The sequence below is a fragment of the Euprymna scolopes genome, chromosome 1 (genome assembly GCF_053919585.1).
Source record: "Euprymna scolopes isolate OS-2025 chromosome 1, ASM5391958v1, whole genome shotgun sequence".
Lineage (NCBI taxonomy): Eukaryota > Metazoa > Mollusca > Cephalopoda > Sepiida > Sepiolidae > Euprymna > Euprymna scolopes.
Genome location: NC_136482.1, coordinates 177,636,773 through 177,653,197, shown reverse-complemented (window position 1 = coordinate 177,653,197; position 16,425 = coordinate 177,636,773). Strand labels below are relative to the sequence as shown.

At 31.9% G+C, this 16,425-nt stretch overlaps 1 protein-coding gene across 1 annotated transcript in view; it reads left to right on the top strand.

Moving 5' to 3' along the window:
• The window catches only part of LOC145277787 (uncharacterized), a 330,110-nt gene extending 323,918 nt beyond the window's left edge, over window positions 1-6,192 (top strand). Inside the window, exons 7-8 of the mRNA XM_080129567.1 lie at window positions 3,218-3,354; window positions 5,776-6,192. Of these exons, the coding sequence (XP_079985693.1) occupies window positions 3,218-3,354; window positions 5,776-6,102 (464 nt within the window). The 3' untranslated portion in view covers window positions 6,103-6,192. The remainder of the gene's footprint in view (window positions 1-3,217; window positions 3,355-5,775) is intronic.
• The last annotated feature ends 10,233 nt before the right edge of the window (window positions 6,193-16,425 follow it).

The following is a 16,425-nucleotide window of genomic DNA, read 5'->3' as shown; positions in this document are numbered from 1 at the left end:
ATATATTTACCATTGTAAAATAAAAAAATTAAAAAAAGTGGCAGAATGCTCATATAAATATATATATTAGTGCTGGGATGATTAATCGGAATCGGGAATCAGAAAAATCAGAGCTTTTTTGGGTATTGGAATCGGAATAAAAAATTTGAACCTATTTTCCAATGCGAAAACCGATTCCTTGAATTATCTTTTTTATTTGATTTTGGTTTAAGAAACATTTTCCACTGTTTGTAGTAATATTAAAATAATAAATATTTATTGATTTAAGTTTCTAGTAAGACTAAAATCTTTGGATCACCCCCTCACAAGTGTGTTTTTACGTTTGAGAAAATAGATGCACATTTAAAATGTGTTTCTACAGTATTCGAGACAAAATAACACTTTTATAGTAAAATATTTAGAGATTTATAAAGAATCGAAATTGGTAATTGTATCAGAATCGGGAAAAATATTGGAATCATCCTATCACTAATATATATATATCTTTATTCAATTGGCAAAATTTTAAAATAATTGTAAAGAGATGAACCATAGCCGAAATTCAGTCAACTAAAATAAGATGGAAAATGGGGTGAAGAAAAAGAGGAAAAAAAAAATGTTCTAAAAAAATCATTTTTCAGACATATACCCTTGAAAAGTTAGTCTGAACGAAAAGCGTTCGGGTGTATTTTAGTGATCTCGTTTTTAATCGACTTATTTATTTTACTGAATTGTACATTTATTTCATGTAACTTCCCCCATTTTTTTCTTTTTCTCTTTTTCCTCACCCTGTTTTCCATCTTATTTTAGTTGACTGAATTTCCGCTATGGTTCATTTCTTTACATTATATATATATATATATATATATATATATATATATATATATATACACACACACACACACACACACACACATATGTATCCTAATATATGAGATTAAGGCAACTAAGTTGTCCAAAATCCACATAGACGATTTGTTTATAGATGTAATGGTTTTGTATAGGACCATCCACATGTTCTATAACCATTGCTAATCTCAGTCGGTACAAATGCCACAAGACAGAGCAGTCGGTAATCAGGTTTTACATCAGTGTTTTCCTTCCCCTAGATGCCAGTTTTAACAGAGACTGGGGTGTATCTCTTGTACACATCTATGTGAATATTATATACTAGCAGGACTCATTAACCGGCATTGCCCAGTGGAAGCATCCCCCCTCTCGTAGAAAAATTAAAGTATGGTTGTTGTTGTCTAAGCCCCAACCTCCTCATGTTAAGGGCTTTCGGAATGGTCACCTGCAACATCCCCATGTTAAGAACAGTTTTCAGAATAGACACCTCGTTTTGTGCTTGAGGGTGGCTGTCAAAATAATTGTCCCAAATGTAACCTTGATACTTGCTGTCAGGATCCCCACATGCTAAAAAAAGCCTATCCTGCCTTGACAGAGTACAAAATAGACTTTGTGGCTTAGTGGGGGATGCCCTTTTCTCTACCCTGCAACTTCTCTCCCACAGAAGAGACCTTTCGAGCCTATCCTTGTTTTATCGTTATTTCCATGAACTCCAATCTCTGGTCCCCCCTCGCCAATCTTTCACAAAAAACACCCGTCTAGCTGAATCCACTGTGAAAAATTTCCCCCACTCTTTATCTGTGCCTAAATCAAAACGTGGATTCCATGAACAAAGCTTCTTTCTTAGAACTGCACGCCTGTGGAACTCTGTTCCGTCTGCCTGCTTCCCACCTGACTACAACTTGGATGTGTTCAAGTCCAACGTTAACAAATTCCTAATGAACCGCCCTCTTAAGTAAACACTTCATCAAATCTCCACACTAAAGTAATGTACTTGCAATAAGCCTTATCCCTGAGTGGCTTCCGGGCCTTGATAAGTGGTGACCACTGTGTAAAAAAAAAAATGCAAATACTATGAAACAACAAAGAAATTTGGGGGTGTCAATGTCGATCGGATATAATTAGATTTGTCCTTCGCCCATACATATTAATCTGACGGTCAGTGATTTTAAAGTGTATATACAGGGCTTTTATATCATGAAAACTACTTGTATCCACCAAATGTAAATGAGATTTTCTTAATCAGCAATGTAAATGAGATTTTCTTAATCAGCAATGTAAATGAGATTTTCTTAATCACCTTTAAAAGTCGTTATTTTAAAAGAAAGTGTGTAGATGAATATAAGGTAAAAAATTTTTTAAAAATTTAAAAAAAGGTATTTCATAAGAATAACAATTTATATTAGCAAAAAGTTGGTCATGTGCTTAAATATTTTTAATGGAAATCACTTCAGACAAGGCATGAAGCCACTTAATGTAAGGAGCTAAAAAAGGTTTTAAAAAAATCTAACCAACAATAAGTCTTAGATAGAATAGATTCTGATCCAGAAAATGTTTTTCCCCTTTTGTCAGAAAGGGTAGCTCATGGAATGTGAGGACTAAAGGACAAAATAAGGGAAGCGAGAGTTACAAGGCTACCAAAAGTAAACCCAAGGTTTGCTTTCTACTCTCTTGTATTATTATCATTACAAACGTATGGCTTAAGAAAAATCTTGTAAGATTTCCAATGTTTAGAAATGGAAATAATGAAAAGCAATTGAAATAAAATTATCAAAAATGGTGTTCATATGTGAAAAGAAAAAAATGCAATGAATGAATTTAACCTTATATGCTTTCAAAGGAGAAAATATGTATAAACATAAACTCTGTTCTTGCACAGAAAGAAAAGTCTAGATGGCATATATGAGCAGGTGCGCATGTAAGAGAAGAGATTGAATTAATTTTTTGGCATGTATATTAAAAAATATATATATTTATTAGAAATAAAAAAATATAAAAATGTATGACTGCTTTTGAAACCCATTTGGAAAAAAATTATCGGGCCAGACAGATTATGTAATCGATGAAATCGATTGAAATTTTTTTCTTTTGTAAAAATATTGACTAATTAATTCCCTAATTGATTGGCTAGGTAGAATTAAATGTTGATTTGACAGATTTAAAGCTATGTTTTATATTTCAAGAAAATGAAATACAATTTTATGTATAAGGTTTATGAACTCCTTTATATGGAAAAAGAAAGAAAAAAGAAAAGCCTATGTTACTCCCTCTCTCTCGCTAATAATAGAATACCTAGTCCAAATATACGAATATTACTGATTTTTTGTTGATGTTTAATTATGTTGAAATTTGTTAAATACTGATTCAGATTTTTTTTTTCATTTTTCAGAAAAGGAAAATCAGAAGGCTCACCTGAAATCTCATATGGTTGATGTAAAGCCAATTCTTTGCCCTGTGTGTGGGCAGATTTTCTCCAAGAGGAGTCTCATGAAGGAACATATGAGTAATGTCCATGTTTTGCACCAGGTAAAATCCATTTGTTCTTTTTATATTTAATTCTGTTTGGTTAATCTGGAAAATGAAAGAAAAAAATTTCTGCATCAGGATTAGTACTAGTGTTCAGGCTTTTGTTCTTATATATATATATATATATATATTGTATACAGAAAGTTGTTAGATGAGACAAATCAGTGGTACCGTCGGTTTCAAGCCCGATAATAAGGACCATTTAAGGTATCCTTATCAAGTTCTCTTCAGTCAATATTCGTCTATTTTATAACCGGAAGTGTGAAATATATATATACCTCGCGAGTTCACGTTTAAATCTCGTTTTGTTAAATACGCCCCCCCCCGCGTTTATTTATCGGGGGGGGGGGGGTATTTAACAAAACGAGATTTAAACGTGAACTCGCGAGGTATATATATATTTCACACTTCCGGTTATAAAATAGACGAATATTGGCTGAAGAGAGCTTGATAAGGATACCTTAAATAGTCTTTATCATCGGGCTTGAAACCGACGGTACCAATGATTTGTCTCATCTAATAACTTTCTGTACACAAAATATAAATACGTTCTTACATTTCGGATTTTCCTTTTAATTGAGCACTCTACTGGATTTCTTTTTCCAAAAAAACTAATCATATATATATATATATATATATATATATATATATATATATGAAGATGAGGAAGAAAAGTTACATATAAATTTATTTCCTCAAATCAATAAGGATAGAAATAAGAGAGAAAAAGGCCTCTTTAGGCCAGGGCATTTCAAAACTTTATTATATAAAATGGAAGGAAGAAGTTTCCATTTTTTTTTCTAAAGAATATCCTAATGAAAAAGAAAACGAAATTTTAATTAATCTTACTTTTAAAGTTGACTTAACCGCTCAGAACAAAATACTTTGTTATACGTTTTATATTTTTTAATTTATTTTTTGCTCACTTGTGTGCTTATGATTTTCCATCGACTGATTACACACATACATTTTATTTGTTATTTTCTTTTATCTACATTTAATATTCTATGCTAATACCCTCATTGTCAGTGCTGGTTAAGTATTATTAGATTGGCTCGAAATTCAGGAAAGGTATAGTTTATTTGAGTCACCAATAAAATGTTTGCACAATAATTTTTTTATATTATTATTTGTACTCACTAGGAGTTTTCACACAGGTCATCATCTGAGATTACTCACTGATAATTAGAGCTAGGACAACAGCATATTCTTTTCATTGTTTTTACTCTCGAGTATATATACGACAAAGTTAGACACAAATTATCAACTGATAACCACATCACTCTACATAAAAACATAAGATATCAATGGATATATACCTGAGAATCAAAACAAAGAAAAGAACATGCTGCTGTCATAGCCCTACTGATAATAACTGGTGGTGTTCCATGGAATCTGAGCCCCACAAGTCTCGTCAGATTTTTTGTACTCGCCACCTCTTTCAATAACCTTTGCAAATTACTTTGCATTATCATAACAGCCGTTTAACATTGATTTCTTGCTGGTAACAACTATTGGGTTTTACTGGAATTTGGGTGGTAATAAGCCTCCGCAAGGTGCCAGTACTTTTCACACTCATTCAATGGAGGTCTTGCTAGTGCTTTCCCTCCGTAATCTTTTCATCTTCCTTGAAACTTTGTGTGGTTTTAGTCAAGGCTGATAATCCTTTTTTATTGTTATTATTGGATCCTTTTTTATTGTTATTATTGGATCCTTTTTTATTGTTATTATTGAAGTGAACAACCTCGTCCTCCTCTATACTACCATACCCTTCTCTGTGAACGTTGTCCGCGACTCTTCCACGATTGGTATGACTTCAAAAGTCAAATCTTTCATGGACATTGATAAAGAAGGGAACAGAATCTGATACTCAAACACAATTTTTTTTTATGGGAATCGGTCTAGACAAGGCTTGAAGCCACTTGATATAAGAAGTTAAGAAAATACCCAGGCCATCATCTAAGAATTCTCTTTGAAAACAGCCTATGGTGTTCCCTGGAGTTCGAAAGACAACAAGTCTCCCCAAATTTCCAATACTCTCCCCCTTTTTCAATAACTTTTGCAAATTAGATTGCGTTATTGCAACAGCCGTCTACCATTGATTTCTCATTAATAATGTATTCACTGAGATTTGAGTGGCAATAAGCCTCTCCAAGGTCCCAGTTCTCTTTGCACTTATCCAGTGGAGGTTTGGTTAGTGCTTTCTCTTCTCACTCTTTCCATCCTCCTTGACCCTCCTTATTTATTTAGTGTGGCACCAGTTTATGGTGACAAAAAAAAAAAGAGGGCGGTTGGGTAAACTTACAATTTTACAGTTTTCGTTTTCATGATCCCATGTGATATTATTATTATTATTATTATTATTATTATTATTACTCCTATAATATTGTTTTTAATATTTAAAATTTTTTGTTTGTTTAGGAGAACCAGGTGCAGCAGACTGGTGGACTAGAGACTGCAATGTCAGCATCCATATCAGCGGCCAGTGACACTAATGGAGACAGTCTCAGCTGTGCTAGTGACGAAACTAACGATCTGAACAGTATATCCACTCATTGCATATCCACTATTAGTACCATGCCGACGACAAGCAGTGCTGCATCTCCTCTTGTAAATGCCAAGGTGGAGGTTGTGCATCCTGCAGATGTCCAATGTTCAAATGAGGATGGAAAGAAAGAATTCTCCGAAGATAATGACAAAGACACTCGCCTGCAGAATAACTCCAAAATTAGTGAAATAGACAAGTAAATTGATCAAAGAGAAAAAAGAAACTACAAAATATAGAAATAAAATGAAAAAAATTAATAAAACAAAAGATGTCAACACATGTAAATTTAACTGCTGTGACTTATTTTATTTTTGTGTTGACATAATTTACATTGGAAAACAAAAAAAATAAATTACTTAAAAAAAATTAAAAAAACATGCAGAAATTCATTAAAAACAGACGAAAATGATGTATAAAATTGAGATTAAAAGACTACTTTAAAAAAAAAAAACTTGCATAAATTCATTAAAAATAAAATGATGTATAAAATTGAGATTCAAAAAAATACTTTTAAAAAGTTGCATAAATGGTTTAAAAGACAAACAAAAAATGGTGGATAAAACTGAGATTAAAAAATAATATATGTATAAAAGAAAAACTTGATATAAAAAAAATTATCGCTTTATTTTAAAACATGAAAATATAAAATTGGAAAGAAAAACAATCTAAACTAAAATCAAGAAAATAATTTTTTTTTTTTTTTTTTGATTTTAAAAATATCTGACAGGACAGATAATTTGACAGAAATTTGATAATTTCAATTGCCAGTGAAAATAACATTTTATAATATAAAATTCAACAAAAAAAAAGCAGACAAAGCAAGACTGAAACAAAAATTTAAAAAAAAGACTAATGATAAACCCAAACCATCCAATCGGCTCTCCCTACATGTTAAATGCTGCTTTTTACACTTGTTGAAACTTCAACATCTCTGACAAGCATTCATTTATAAAAATCGGACGTTTTACTTCTGAACGGCCATAATAATCATATCTTTTTTCCATCTCTCTAAAACACTAAACCAGTCTAATAATTATAAAAAAAAAAAAAGTAGCAATAACAAGAGTATATAAACATAATTTAGGTATTCTATGTTAATATTTTATACTCGTTTTTGTCTTTATTTCTTTTTCTATTACCGACTTAACACTATTTTTCCTGTGTTTTCTATTAAAAACATCTTTGGATGCCTATCTTAGCATCACATATTCAAATCTATCATTTATATTATACACCTATACACATATTGTCACTGCTAGTTTTAATACAGAGTGACCAAAAAAGCCACCCATGGTACCATTGAGAAAACTCACAATCCTTTCTGTAATCCAACCATATTTGGTGCAAATAAACTTAAATCTATGCTTGACTTGCCCACCAAGTTTCAATCATGAATATCCAACAGCTTTTAAGTTTCTGAATTTTTAAAACGAGAATTGATTATTCCTAATATTTGGATTCTTAAGATTACCGTTCTCGTCTAAAGTATTATTTTCACAACATTTAGGTCAATGTAACCTCTGACCTTCTTCAGGTTATTTTGTCAAACTCAAGAATCTGCATAGAATTTTGAATTTTGAATAAAATTTTGAAATTTATTTGATCCATGGAGGGTAGCATGTTCCTCAGCCATCATTGGATAGAAGTTTGAAGTTTCGCTCACACTGAGGATTGAACCTTGAACCTCTTATCTTTACAACGGAATTTTACCAAGTGCTATATCCACTACGCCATGGATCCTTACAAAATTCCATGCATAGTTTGACAAGATAGCACCTGAAGATGGCCAGAGATTACATCGATGAAAACAATGTGAAAATAGCAATTGGGATGAGAACGGTAATCCGAAGGATCCAAATAATACGAACGGTATTTGTTCAATTGTTGTTCACTGATACGCACATCTGGATACGCCTTGCGAAATTCTCAATAACTTTGTCACACTCCTCTTTTGACACTGCCCTCTTAAGTTCTGGAATTGTCTTGATAGACACCATCTTTTAGATAATGCCACGAACAAAAATCTGGGGCATGGTATATGATTGAAACCCATCTAGGAGCACACCTCTTACTATTGAGACGATTACAAAAGTGTCACTGCATATCATTGAATGGTGATAAAAACAAAGACTGTTGGACATTCATGATTGAAATTTGGTGGTCAAGTCAGGGATATACTGAAGTGTATTTGTACAAAATATGGTTGGCTGTAGAAAATATTTTGAGTTTTATTAACAAGTTTATGGATGACGTCTTCAGGGATTACTGTATTTTTAGACCTCGCTAATGTTCAGGAGAGATGGAGAAAGGATTATGGGTCATTAGGGGCTTCTGTTACTTTAAACGTCTGATTTTCATAAATAAATACTGATTTTAAAGTCTATTCAAAAAACGCTGAACAAAATAGAAAAAAAAATATATAAAAAAAAAATTATTTCCTTTCATTTTCTTTTGTTTACTTAAGATTTTTTCTTTTTGCTTGGTTTTATTTTTTTAACCTCATATGAGATAAGTTTTCATCTGTGATAATGTGGTGCTCTTACATACACCTAACTTTCTCTTCAGTGGTTTTGCTTGCCTCTCGCCACCTCCTCTGTTTCTTTCAACTCTACCCCCCACCTTTCGTCTATAACTTCCTATCTTACTGCACAACGTTATTTCGTCATCATTAACCAACATATGGATCTTCTAACAAACACCGAGACTCTGTAAATCCATCATAAACATACCTTGCTCAAACCGAACAGTAAATATAAATTGGCTTTCTCTGACAAAAGTTGGATTCAATTTTAGAATAGGGGATCATTGAAAAATCTCACCCATTTGACTTGGTTAGAGTATTTGCTAACGAATATAGAAACTGAGATTCAGTTTTGGATTACTCCAAAACATTGTACTTGATGCCTCTTTTCTAAACAATCATGATTATAAAGTGAGGACCAAAGATAAATGGAGTAATTCAGTAAAATAAGTTGTGCTCTCCCCTACATCTTTCTTCAGTAACCAATGAAAAGTGAGCCTTCGAGTCATCGTCGATTATAATCAACCTACTCACTTACTACATATCCATTTCAGTCCTAAAATAGGATCATAATTTACTTTTTAAAGTCATTAATTTTTAACTCAATAAAAGATCCAATCGATGACAGCTAATTGAGGATTATTATCATCAAATTATCGACTGGTTATGTCCAACCTTTTTCTCAAACGTACTTAAATTTTACAAATTAAAAGCAAATGTGAAATGTCTGACTAAAACTTAAAAGCAACAAAATAAATACCCACAAAATTGGTATTTTTGTAATCTATGTTGCCCTGGATGAATAACATCTTAAAAAAATTTTTTTAAGTTATTGCCGCAACTTTTGTCACAGTTATCCAGATTTGTTTATATAAAAATAAAACTATTGGATATTTTTACATGATTTTTGGAATATGATATTTTTATTTTGTCACAGGTATGTACATCATATAGATTTTTCTTTCTTTTTTTTTTTAATATAGGGGGAATTCTGTATAAGCGCCAAAATCGTCAATTTTAATATTAACGAAGGGGAAGTAACTCTGTTTTTATTAAAGAGTTAATTCCCTTATGTAAATTCATTTCTTGAGAAATCTAAAAAAAAAAAAAAAAAAAAAAAAAAATGAATTGTCTATGTATGTATGAATATCCAGCAAGAAGAATGGGCTGGATGGAGTAGAAATCTGAAGAAGGAAAAGGGGAAGAGAGAAGGGTATAAAAGGTTTAATACAAACACATTACACTTTTGTGCTGGGGCAACGCTGTGTAGCCTCACTAGTTCTGAAACAAAATTGAAAAAAAAAAAAAAAAAACTCAACAATTAATATTTTAATGATCTCTATTCTACAATTGAACCAAAGTTTGACGTCATCACAAATACGAACCATTTATCAAGCTTTCATTAGAAATGCAGGTTAATATCATTATCTTTTAACACAATTATTTTCGTTAGTGTATTACTAATGCCAAGAGACTAAAATTTGATTTTAACAGTTAGAAACTGTTTGGTGATTCTTATAAGAGCTAAAAATCCTGATCATCTCCTATGAATCCAAATATTCTAATATTGGCATTAGTTTCCCCTGATATTTTTCTAATCAGAATTCTTTGTAGAAAAACATCAAGTACTTACAAGAGGGACCAACATTCTAAGTGAAAGTGATTTTTGTGGAACGAACTGGATTCGAACTTGGGACACCCAGGTCGTCAGTCGGTTTTATTAATCACTTAGCCATTCACCTCCTATCTAAATAAGTAGGTATTTATTGAGATACTTAGTTTCATGTACATTAATATATCATTCTGTACTTATTTGTACAAACATGAACACAACAATATTACTGTTCTAATGCTTTGTCTTTTCTGTCCTCGATCAATGGAAGAGAGATTCTTCATGACTGAGACAATTTTTATTTTTGTTCCTATCCAGAGTGTCCCTTTTTGGGGAGCTGGATTTTCCTCACATTAAAAACTGACCTTGTGTCTAACTCTGCGCTTGTAGGGGAGGTAAGTAAATAGGAACAATATGGATGATTGATGGATGGATGAGCCTCTTAACACTCCGGAGTCGAAGGGGGTGCTGCATTATTTTATGCAGTCTATGTCATTAGCTACTGGACCACCGCCACCTTGCAGATCTATAAATAAAACAATATTTTGTGCCAGCAGATTTGCAGAGATCCACAGTCATCCAGGCTATAGGTAGAAATTCCCGAAATCCGTATTCAATGACTGACAAAAATAATTAATTTTAGAGTATGAGAGCATTTTTTATGTTAAAATTATCCAAACTCTACTCCCCCCCCCCACACACACACACACAAAAAAAAAGGTTGACAAAAATCCATCTCTAAGATCCATTGCCATCCAAACTTCAGGTAAATTTCAAAGATTCATGTCTAAGATCCTTCTATTCAGGCAGTTTTTTTTCTAAAACCTGTCATAAACAGCCGATTTGTGTATCAAATCCTCTTATCCTATGTATCACTTGCGATTTTCACTCAAAGTTACTAAAATGTCATGTAGTTTTTTATCTTTTAGTATTTTTTTCTTACATTTGTTTTGATTTTTTTTTTTGTTTTTTGTATCTGAGTCTTTAGTTCCTCCATCATCATTCGGCAAACATATACAACATGCCCTCACCTCTTACTGAAATTTTGATTATTGGAAACAGATTACTATATTGATTGAATTCTTGGATTATCAGATAAATGTTGGATTGTGTCCAGAATTCTCCCAGTATTAAAGAAAAAAATAGTCTTATGAAGTACGCGTTCATCACCAAACAACAACACATTCCAAAAATTCATGTAAATTGATTAAGTAGTTTTATTTTTATAAAGAAAATCGTTTTTCAGTGATTAATGGGAATTCGTAAGCATTACAATGAATCTAGTAAATATGAATTATTTTTGATTTATCTCCCTTTGTTTCTAGAATATTTTTTTTAAACTGGCAAGCAGGATAGTCATTCCTCGGATACTCATAAAATTTTATTTTCTTATTTAAAAATAAAATTACTTGATAAATTTACATACTTTTTGGAATATATTTTTGTTTTGTCACGGTTATGTACATCTTACAGATTTTTCTTTGTTTTTGTTTTTTTTTTTAATATAGGGAGAATTCTGGACAAGAATCAAACTGTTCAATCTGTTATGCAAGCTTTACATTAAATGATCGCTCGGCATGAAATTCCAAAAAGGTGTTGTAAACAATATTATTGAAACACAACACTAGTTAAAATATCGAACAGGAGGACGTTTTTTAAATCAAACACCTGTCCTGGCTTGACACGAACCCTAGGTGGATTTAGCTTACTTTCTTTGAAAGCAGAAGTTTCTAAGAAATATTAATTTCACAAGCGGTCCCCAGTCACATGCATATCCCACTCAAGTGGAATAATTTTAATGAAGTTAGTTTTGCAGGGTTTTGGGGGGGTTTTTTTTGCAATGCAAAGGTGTTGTCATCATTAAACTTATATAGAAAACTGAACCCCTTGCTAAAAATTGAACAAATTGGTTTAGGTACTGTTTAGAATTTAGAACTGTAGTGCTGAACTAATATAATTTTTTTTTGATTGAACAACAAGACATATGCCAGAATATTTTTATAAAATATACTGAATCTCTTTAAATTCTTTAGTGATATCTTTCCATCTTGATATGAGAACAATATGCCCTACTGATCCTGACTGGATTAATTGTTTACCTGGAAAAACTTCTCTAACTGGATTTATGCTACCATTTTTTTTTTTTTTTTTTTTTTTTTGCTTCAGACAACTACATTTTTCTATTTAAAAAATTGTTTTACACGCAAGAGAGGTATTGTCCTTATTAAACTTACATAGAAAACTGAACCCCTTGTTAAAAATTGAGCAAATAATTTGTTTTTGTTAATGCTTGATTTAGAACTGTAGTGCTCAATCAATTTTTGAATTAAAAAACAAAATTTTCAAGGTGAGGAAACGTGTTATATACTTTTGCCAAAACTTCTTATGTTCCCTAATTACTTTGTGGACTTGAATTGTATGTATATATGTAAACAAAACCAGAAACTTTGTTTCTGCTGCATTAAATTTGGACAACTGATTCCTCCCAAATCAACTGCGATTGATTTCTGTTGTACAAATCCTAAAGATTTTAATTCTTTCATCAGCCATTTTGTTACAAGCATGTTAAGCTTTGGTCTGAATGCAGGAGCAGGTAACTCTGTCTTGAACAACTATTTCATCACTTAATAAACCTACTTTGGTCAGTCCATTAGTATAAATATTCATGACAGTTAAGATGTATAAATACCTATTATTAAATATGCTTATGTATATGTGTATGTTCTTTTTTTATCAGATAAAAAAATAAACTGTGAAGATTTTATTTTGCCTAATTTCTAGTTTTAGGTGTAAATTTTCAAGTGTCTTTCTGGTTGTAACAATATACAGTTATTAAAAGAAAACAAAAACATTCGGACACTTCTTATATAAGAGACATATTTAAAGAATATAAAAATGTTTCTGCTCAGTTTAGAGCCAACTCCAATTTGTTTTTTGCTTTGATTTTTTTGTTTTTGTTTTGTTTTGTTTTGTTTTTTTCTTATTACTTTTATAAGAATTTTCAACCAGATTTTTTCAAATTACTTTATTTTCAGAGAAGTTCATTAAAAAAAATGGCTGCTTCAAAAACGCCTTATTTTTGTTAAATTATTATTATTACTATAAAAAAATTTTTTTAAAGCCGTGCAAATGCACAGAGCTAGCTAGAGAGGTGAAAAGGATATGGAAGATGAAATAGGTCAAGATATCACCAATAATAATAATAGCATTAGGAACAATTCCGAACAACTTTGAAAACAGATGAGAGAAATTGGAATTAGAAGAATGGCTAAGAAGATACAACAGATAACAATAATGAAAACGGATGAAATATTACAGAGAACCCTTGAATGCGAAGACTAATACACATGAGCCACAGGCGCTGGCTAAATATATAGAAACAGTTACAGAAGTAAAACACAAAGAAATGCTACATAGAATTAAGAAAATTGAAATTGTATAATTCTAAGTTACCCCCTCCTCTCAAAAAAAAAAAAAAAGTAACAGCATCAACTGATACCACACTAAATATTCGAGGAGGGTTGAGAAGGATGGAAAGACTGAGAGAAAGAACTAACCAGACCTCCACTGAATTGGTGTGAAGAGGCTTATTGCCACCCAAATTCCAATGGTCGCTACCAATGAGAAATCAATGGTAAGTATCTATTTGCAAATGTTATGAAAAGAGGTAAAGAGTACTGGAAATCTTGGGAGACTAGTCGCCCAAGCACAGGTTGTTCTCAAAGAGAAATCTTTTATGTTGACCTGTGTGAAAACTAGTGAGCTGTTAATAATAATAGTCTATTTTTATAGTAACTAGCAGAAGCTATGGAAATTTCACAATTGCATCCAGCCTGTTTTAAATGTTGCTGTTGTGCTTAAAAATATTCCCATTCTTTTGATCTCCAGCACAAACATAAATCCTAAAATATCATTGTACCATCTTTGAACAGATACTATACTTTAAAATATTTATTTGCACAAAATATCCAAAATTTACGTTTTAACATTTGAACAAATTAATACAAGGCTATTCAAAAATGTGGGAAAAATCGGTGCCATTGATCATCATTTGTCACCATGACTAGAAAATGTCTGTCTTACCTTTAACTAGAATCATCATTCACCATAATACCACATTTACCTCAGGGGCCATCCTACTTAAAATTTCCCAAATCATTCAAAAGAAATTTTAGTGAAAATAAATAAATAAATCTAGTGTTGAGATGATTAATCGGAATTGCAAATCAGAAAAATCAGGACGTTTTGAGGAATCAGTCTTGGAATCTGGAAAATCTGTGCATATTTTTGTTGCCAAAAACGGCTCCTTTAATTATCTTTTTCATTTAATTTTGTTTAAAACAAAATCTTCCACTTCTTTTAGTAATAAAAGTAAAATAATAAATATTTATTGAGTTTTAAACTTCCAGAAAAGCTAAAATCGATAAATCACCCAACCACACACATTTTTTTTTACGTTTGAGAAAATATCTGCACACTTAAGACGTGTTTTTATGATACTCGGGAGGAAAATAACTTTATGGTTAAATATTTAGAGATTTTTAAAGAATCAGAATCGGGAATTTATTACGGAATCGGTAATTGTATCAGCATCAGAAAATATATTGGTATCGTCCCATCACTAATACAATAATTTCATTGACAAGAATCGTGGAGTTGGGGGCGTGGGGGCGGTAAAAACAAATAATATAAATTTGGTTAGTAAGACTCTCCCAACCTTTTCTGAATAATAGATCGTCCACTGTTTTCCAGTTTGCTTTGAACCAAAAACAAGCTAATCTCTGAGTGAAGGTGAGATCTAAATAGGAAAGAAAAAGATAAAAAGATAAAAAAGGTGGTGTTTGGAGAATAGGCGATGCTTTTGCAAGATGAAGGCAATTTGAGAGATCAGTGATAAAAAATTTTTTTTAAATATGAGAGGGCATCTTGAAGATTTTCTATTGATAGGAGATGGGGGGGGGGCTCATTCATTTGACTAGCTAAGAGACTAGAAACTTCCACAAAAGGCTGGAGTCCAACAGGACCAGGAACTGTGCACAATGCTCAAGAAGGGAAGAGGTACTCATGTTTGACTCCTCTTCATACACGCAAGCTCGCTACTTGAATCCACCTACAGATACTACATTTTGATCCTAACCCAAAAGCCAAGATGGTGTATTTTATTTCAAGTTTCGTGCTATGTTCAACACAACTGTTACATGAAATGAAATTTTAAAAATTACTTTTTCTGCATTGCATCTTTTGTGATCACATCCTTTCAAAATGGGGTGGAGGGTGATAACATGCAAACGAACATGACATCGCCATAACATATATTATACAAGACTTTTTGCCAGTTAAAAACAGATAAAAGTTATTGCCTGTTGATTTAGAATAAGTGCTTTGTCAAATTGATAGCTGAATATAGTTAAATTTGTGCTCATTTCTGCATTAAATACTAATCTTTATTAATCCCTAACTGAACGGATACCATAACACTTAGTTCACTGCACCTTATCATAGCAAATGTCCACACAAAATTTCAACCAGATTCGTCGGGTAGTTTCCAAGAAAACTTCCAGCATAAATGTGGTATTGTGATGACTACTCCGTATTAATCCTAACTGTGCATGGAATGGATACCATAATACTTTGCTGCACCTTATCATAGCAAAAGTTTAGTCAGATCAGCCCAGTAGTTCCCAAGAAAAAATTGGAATAGATTGACAAACAGATAGACTAAGAGAAATAATATAATATAGACTAGCAGGACCCATAGAATGAGAAATGTATCTAACCAACAAATATGTCTTGATACAGCTAATATTTTTCTGGACAGTGCAAAAAAATTAGATTTAGGGACAAAAAAAAATAATAATACACAGCAAATATGAGTTTATTAATATGCCTATGAAAATAGTTGCCATTGCATTTTAAAAATAAAACTGACCCAAAGGAGAAATCAGTAAGTACCAATAAATACTCAAATTAATATTGTGCTACATAGTTCAATACAAATAATAAAATCACATTGTCTGAGATAATCTTTAATTTACTCCTTCAATCCAGCATTTCTTTACAAACAATATTCTCCCCCACCCCGTCTCTTTAGAATGTTCCTTTTTTTATGTAATGTTTTGCTGACTTCTTTCTTTGATGAAGAATTTCGAAATTACTATGAGTTCCTTTCTTACATCCTTACAACAATGATCATGTATCTACGATAGCGTGTGTGTTATTTTCTGTGTCACGCTTACATCCGGGTCGTTTAACTGTTATGTACTTCCATCTCTTATCATAAATAATTTTACCAAGAATTCTTCATAAGTTTTGGTTTCGGTTTCGATTATGGCTGAAGAAACTCCAGTTATATATATATATATAGTACACAACACTTCCACACCACTAGGA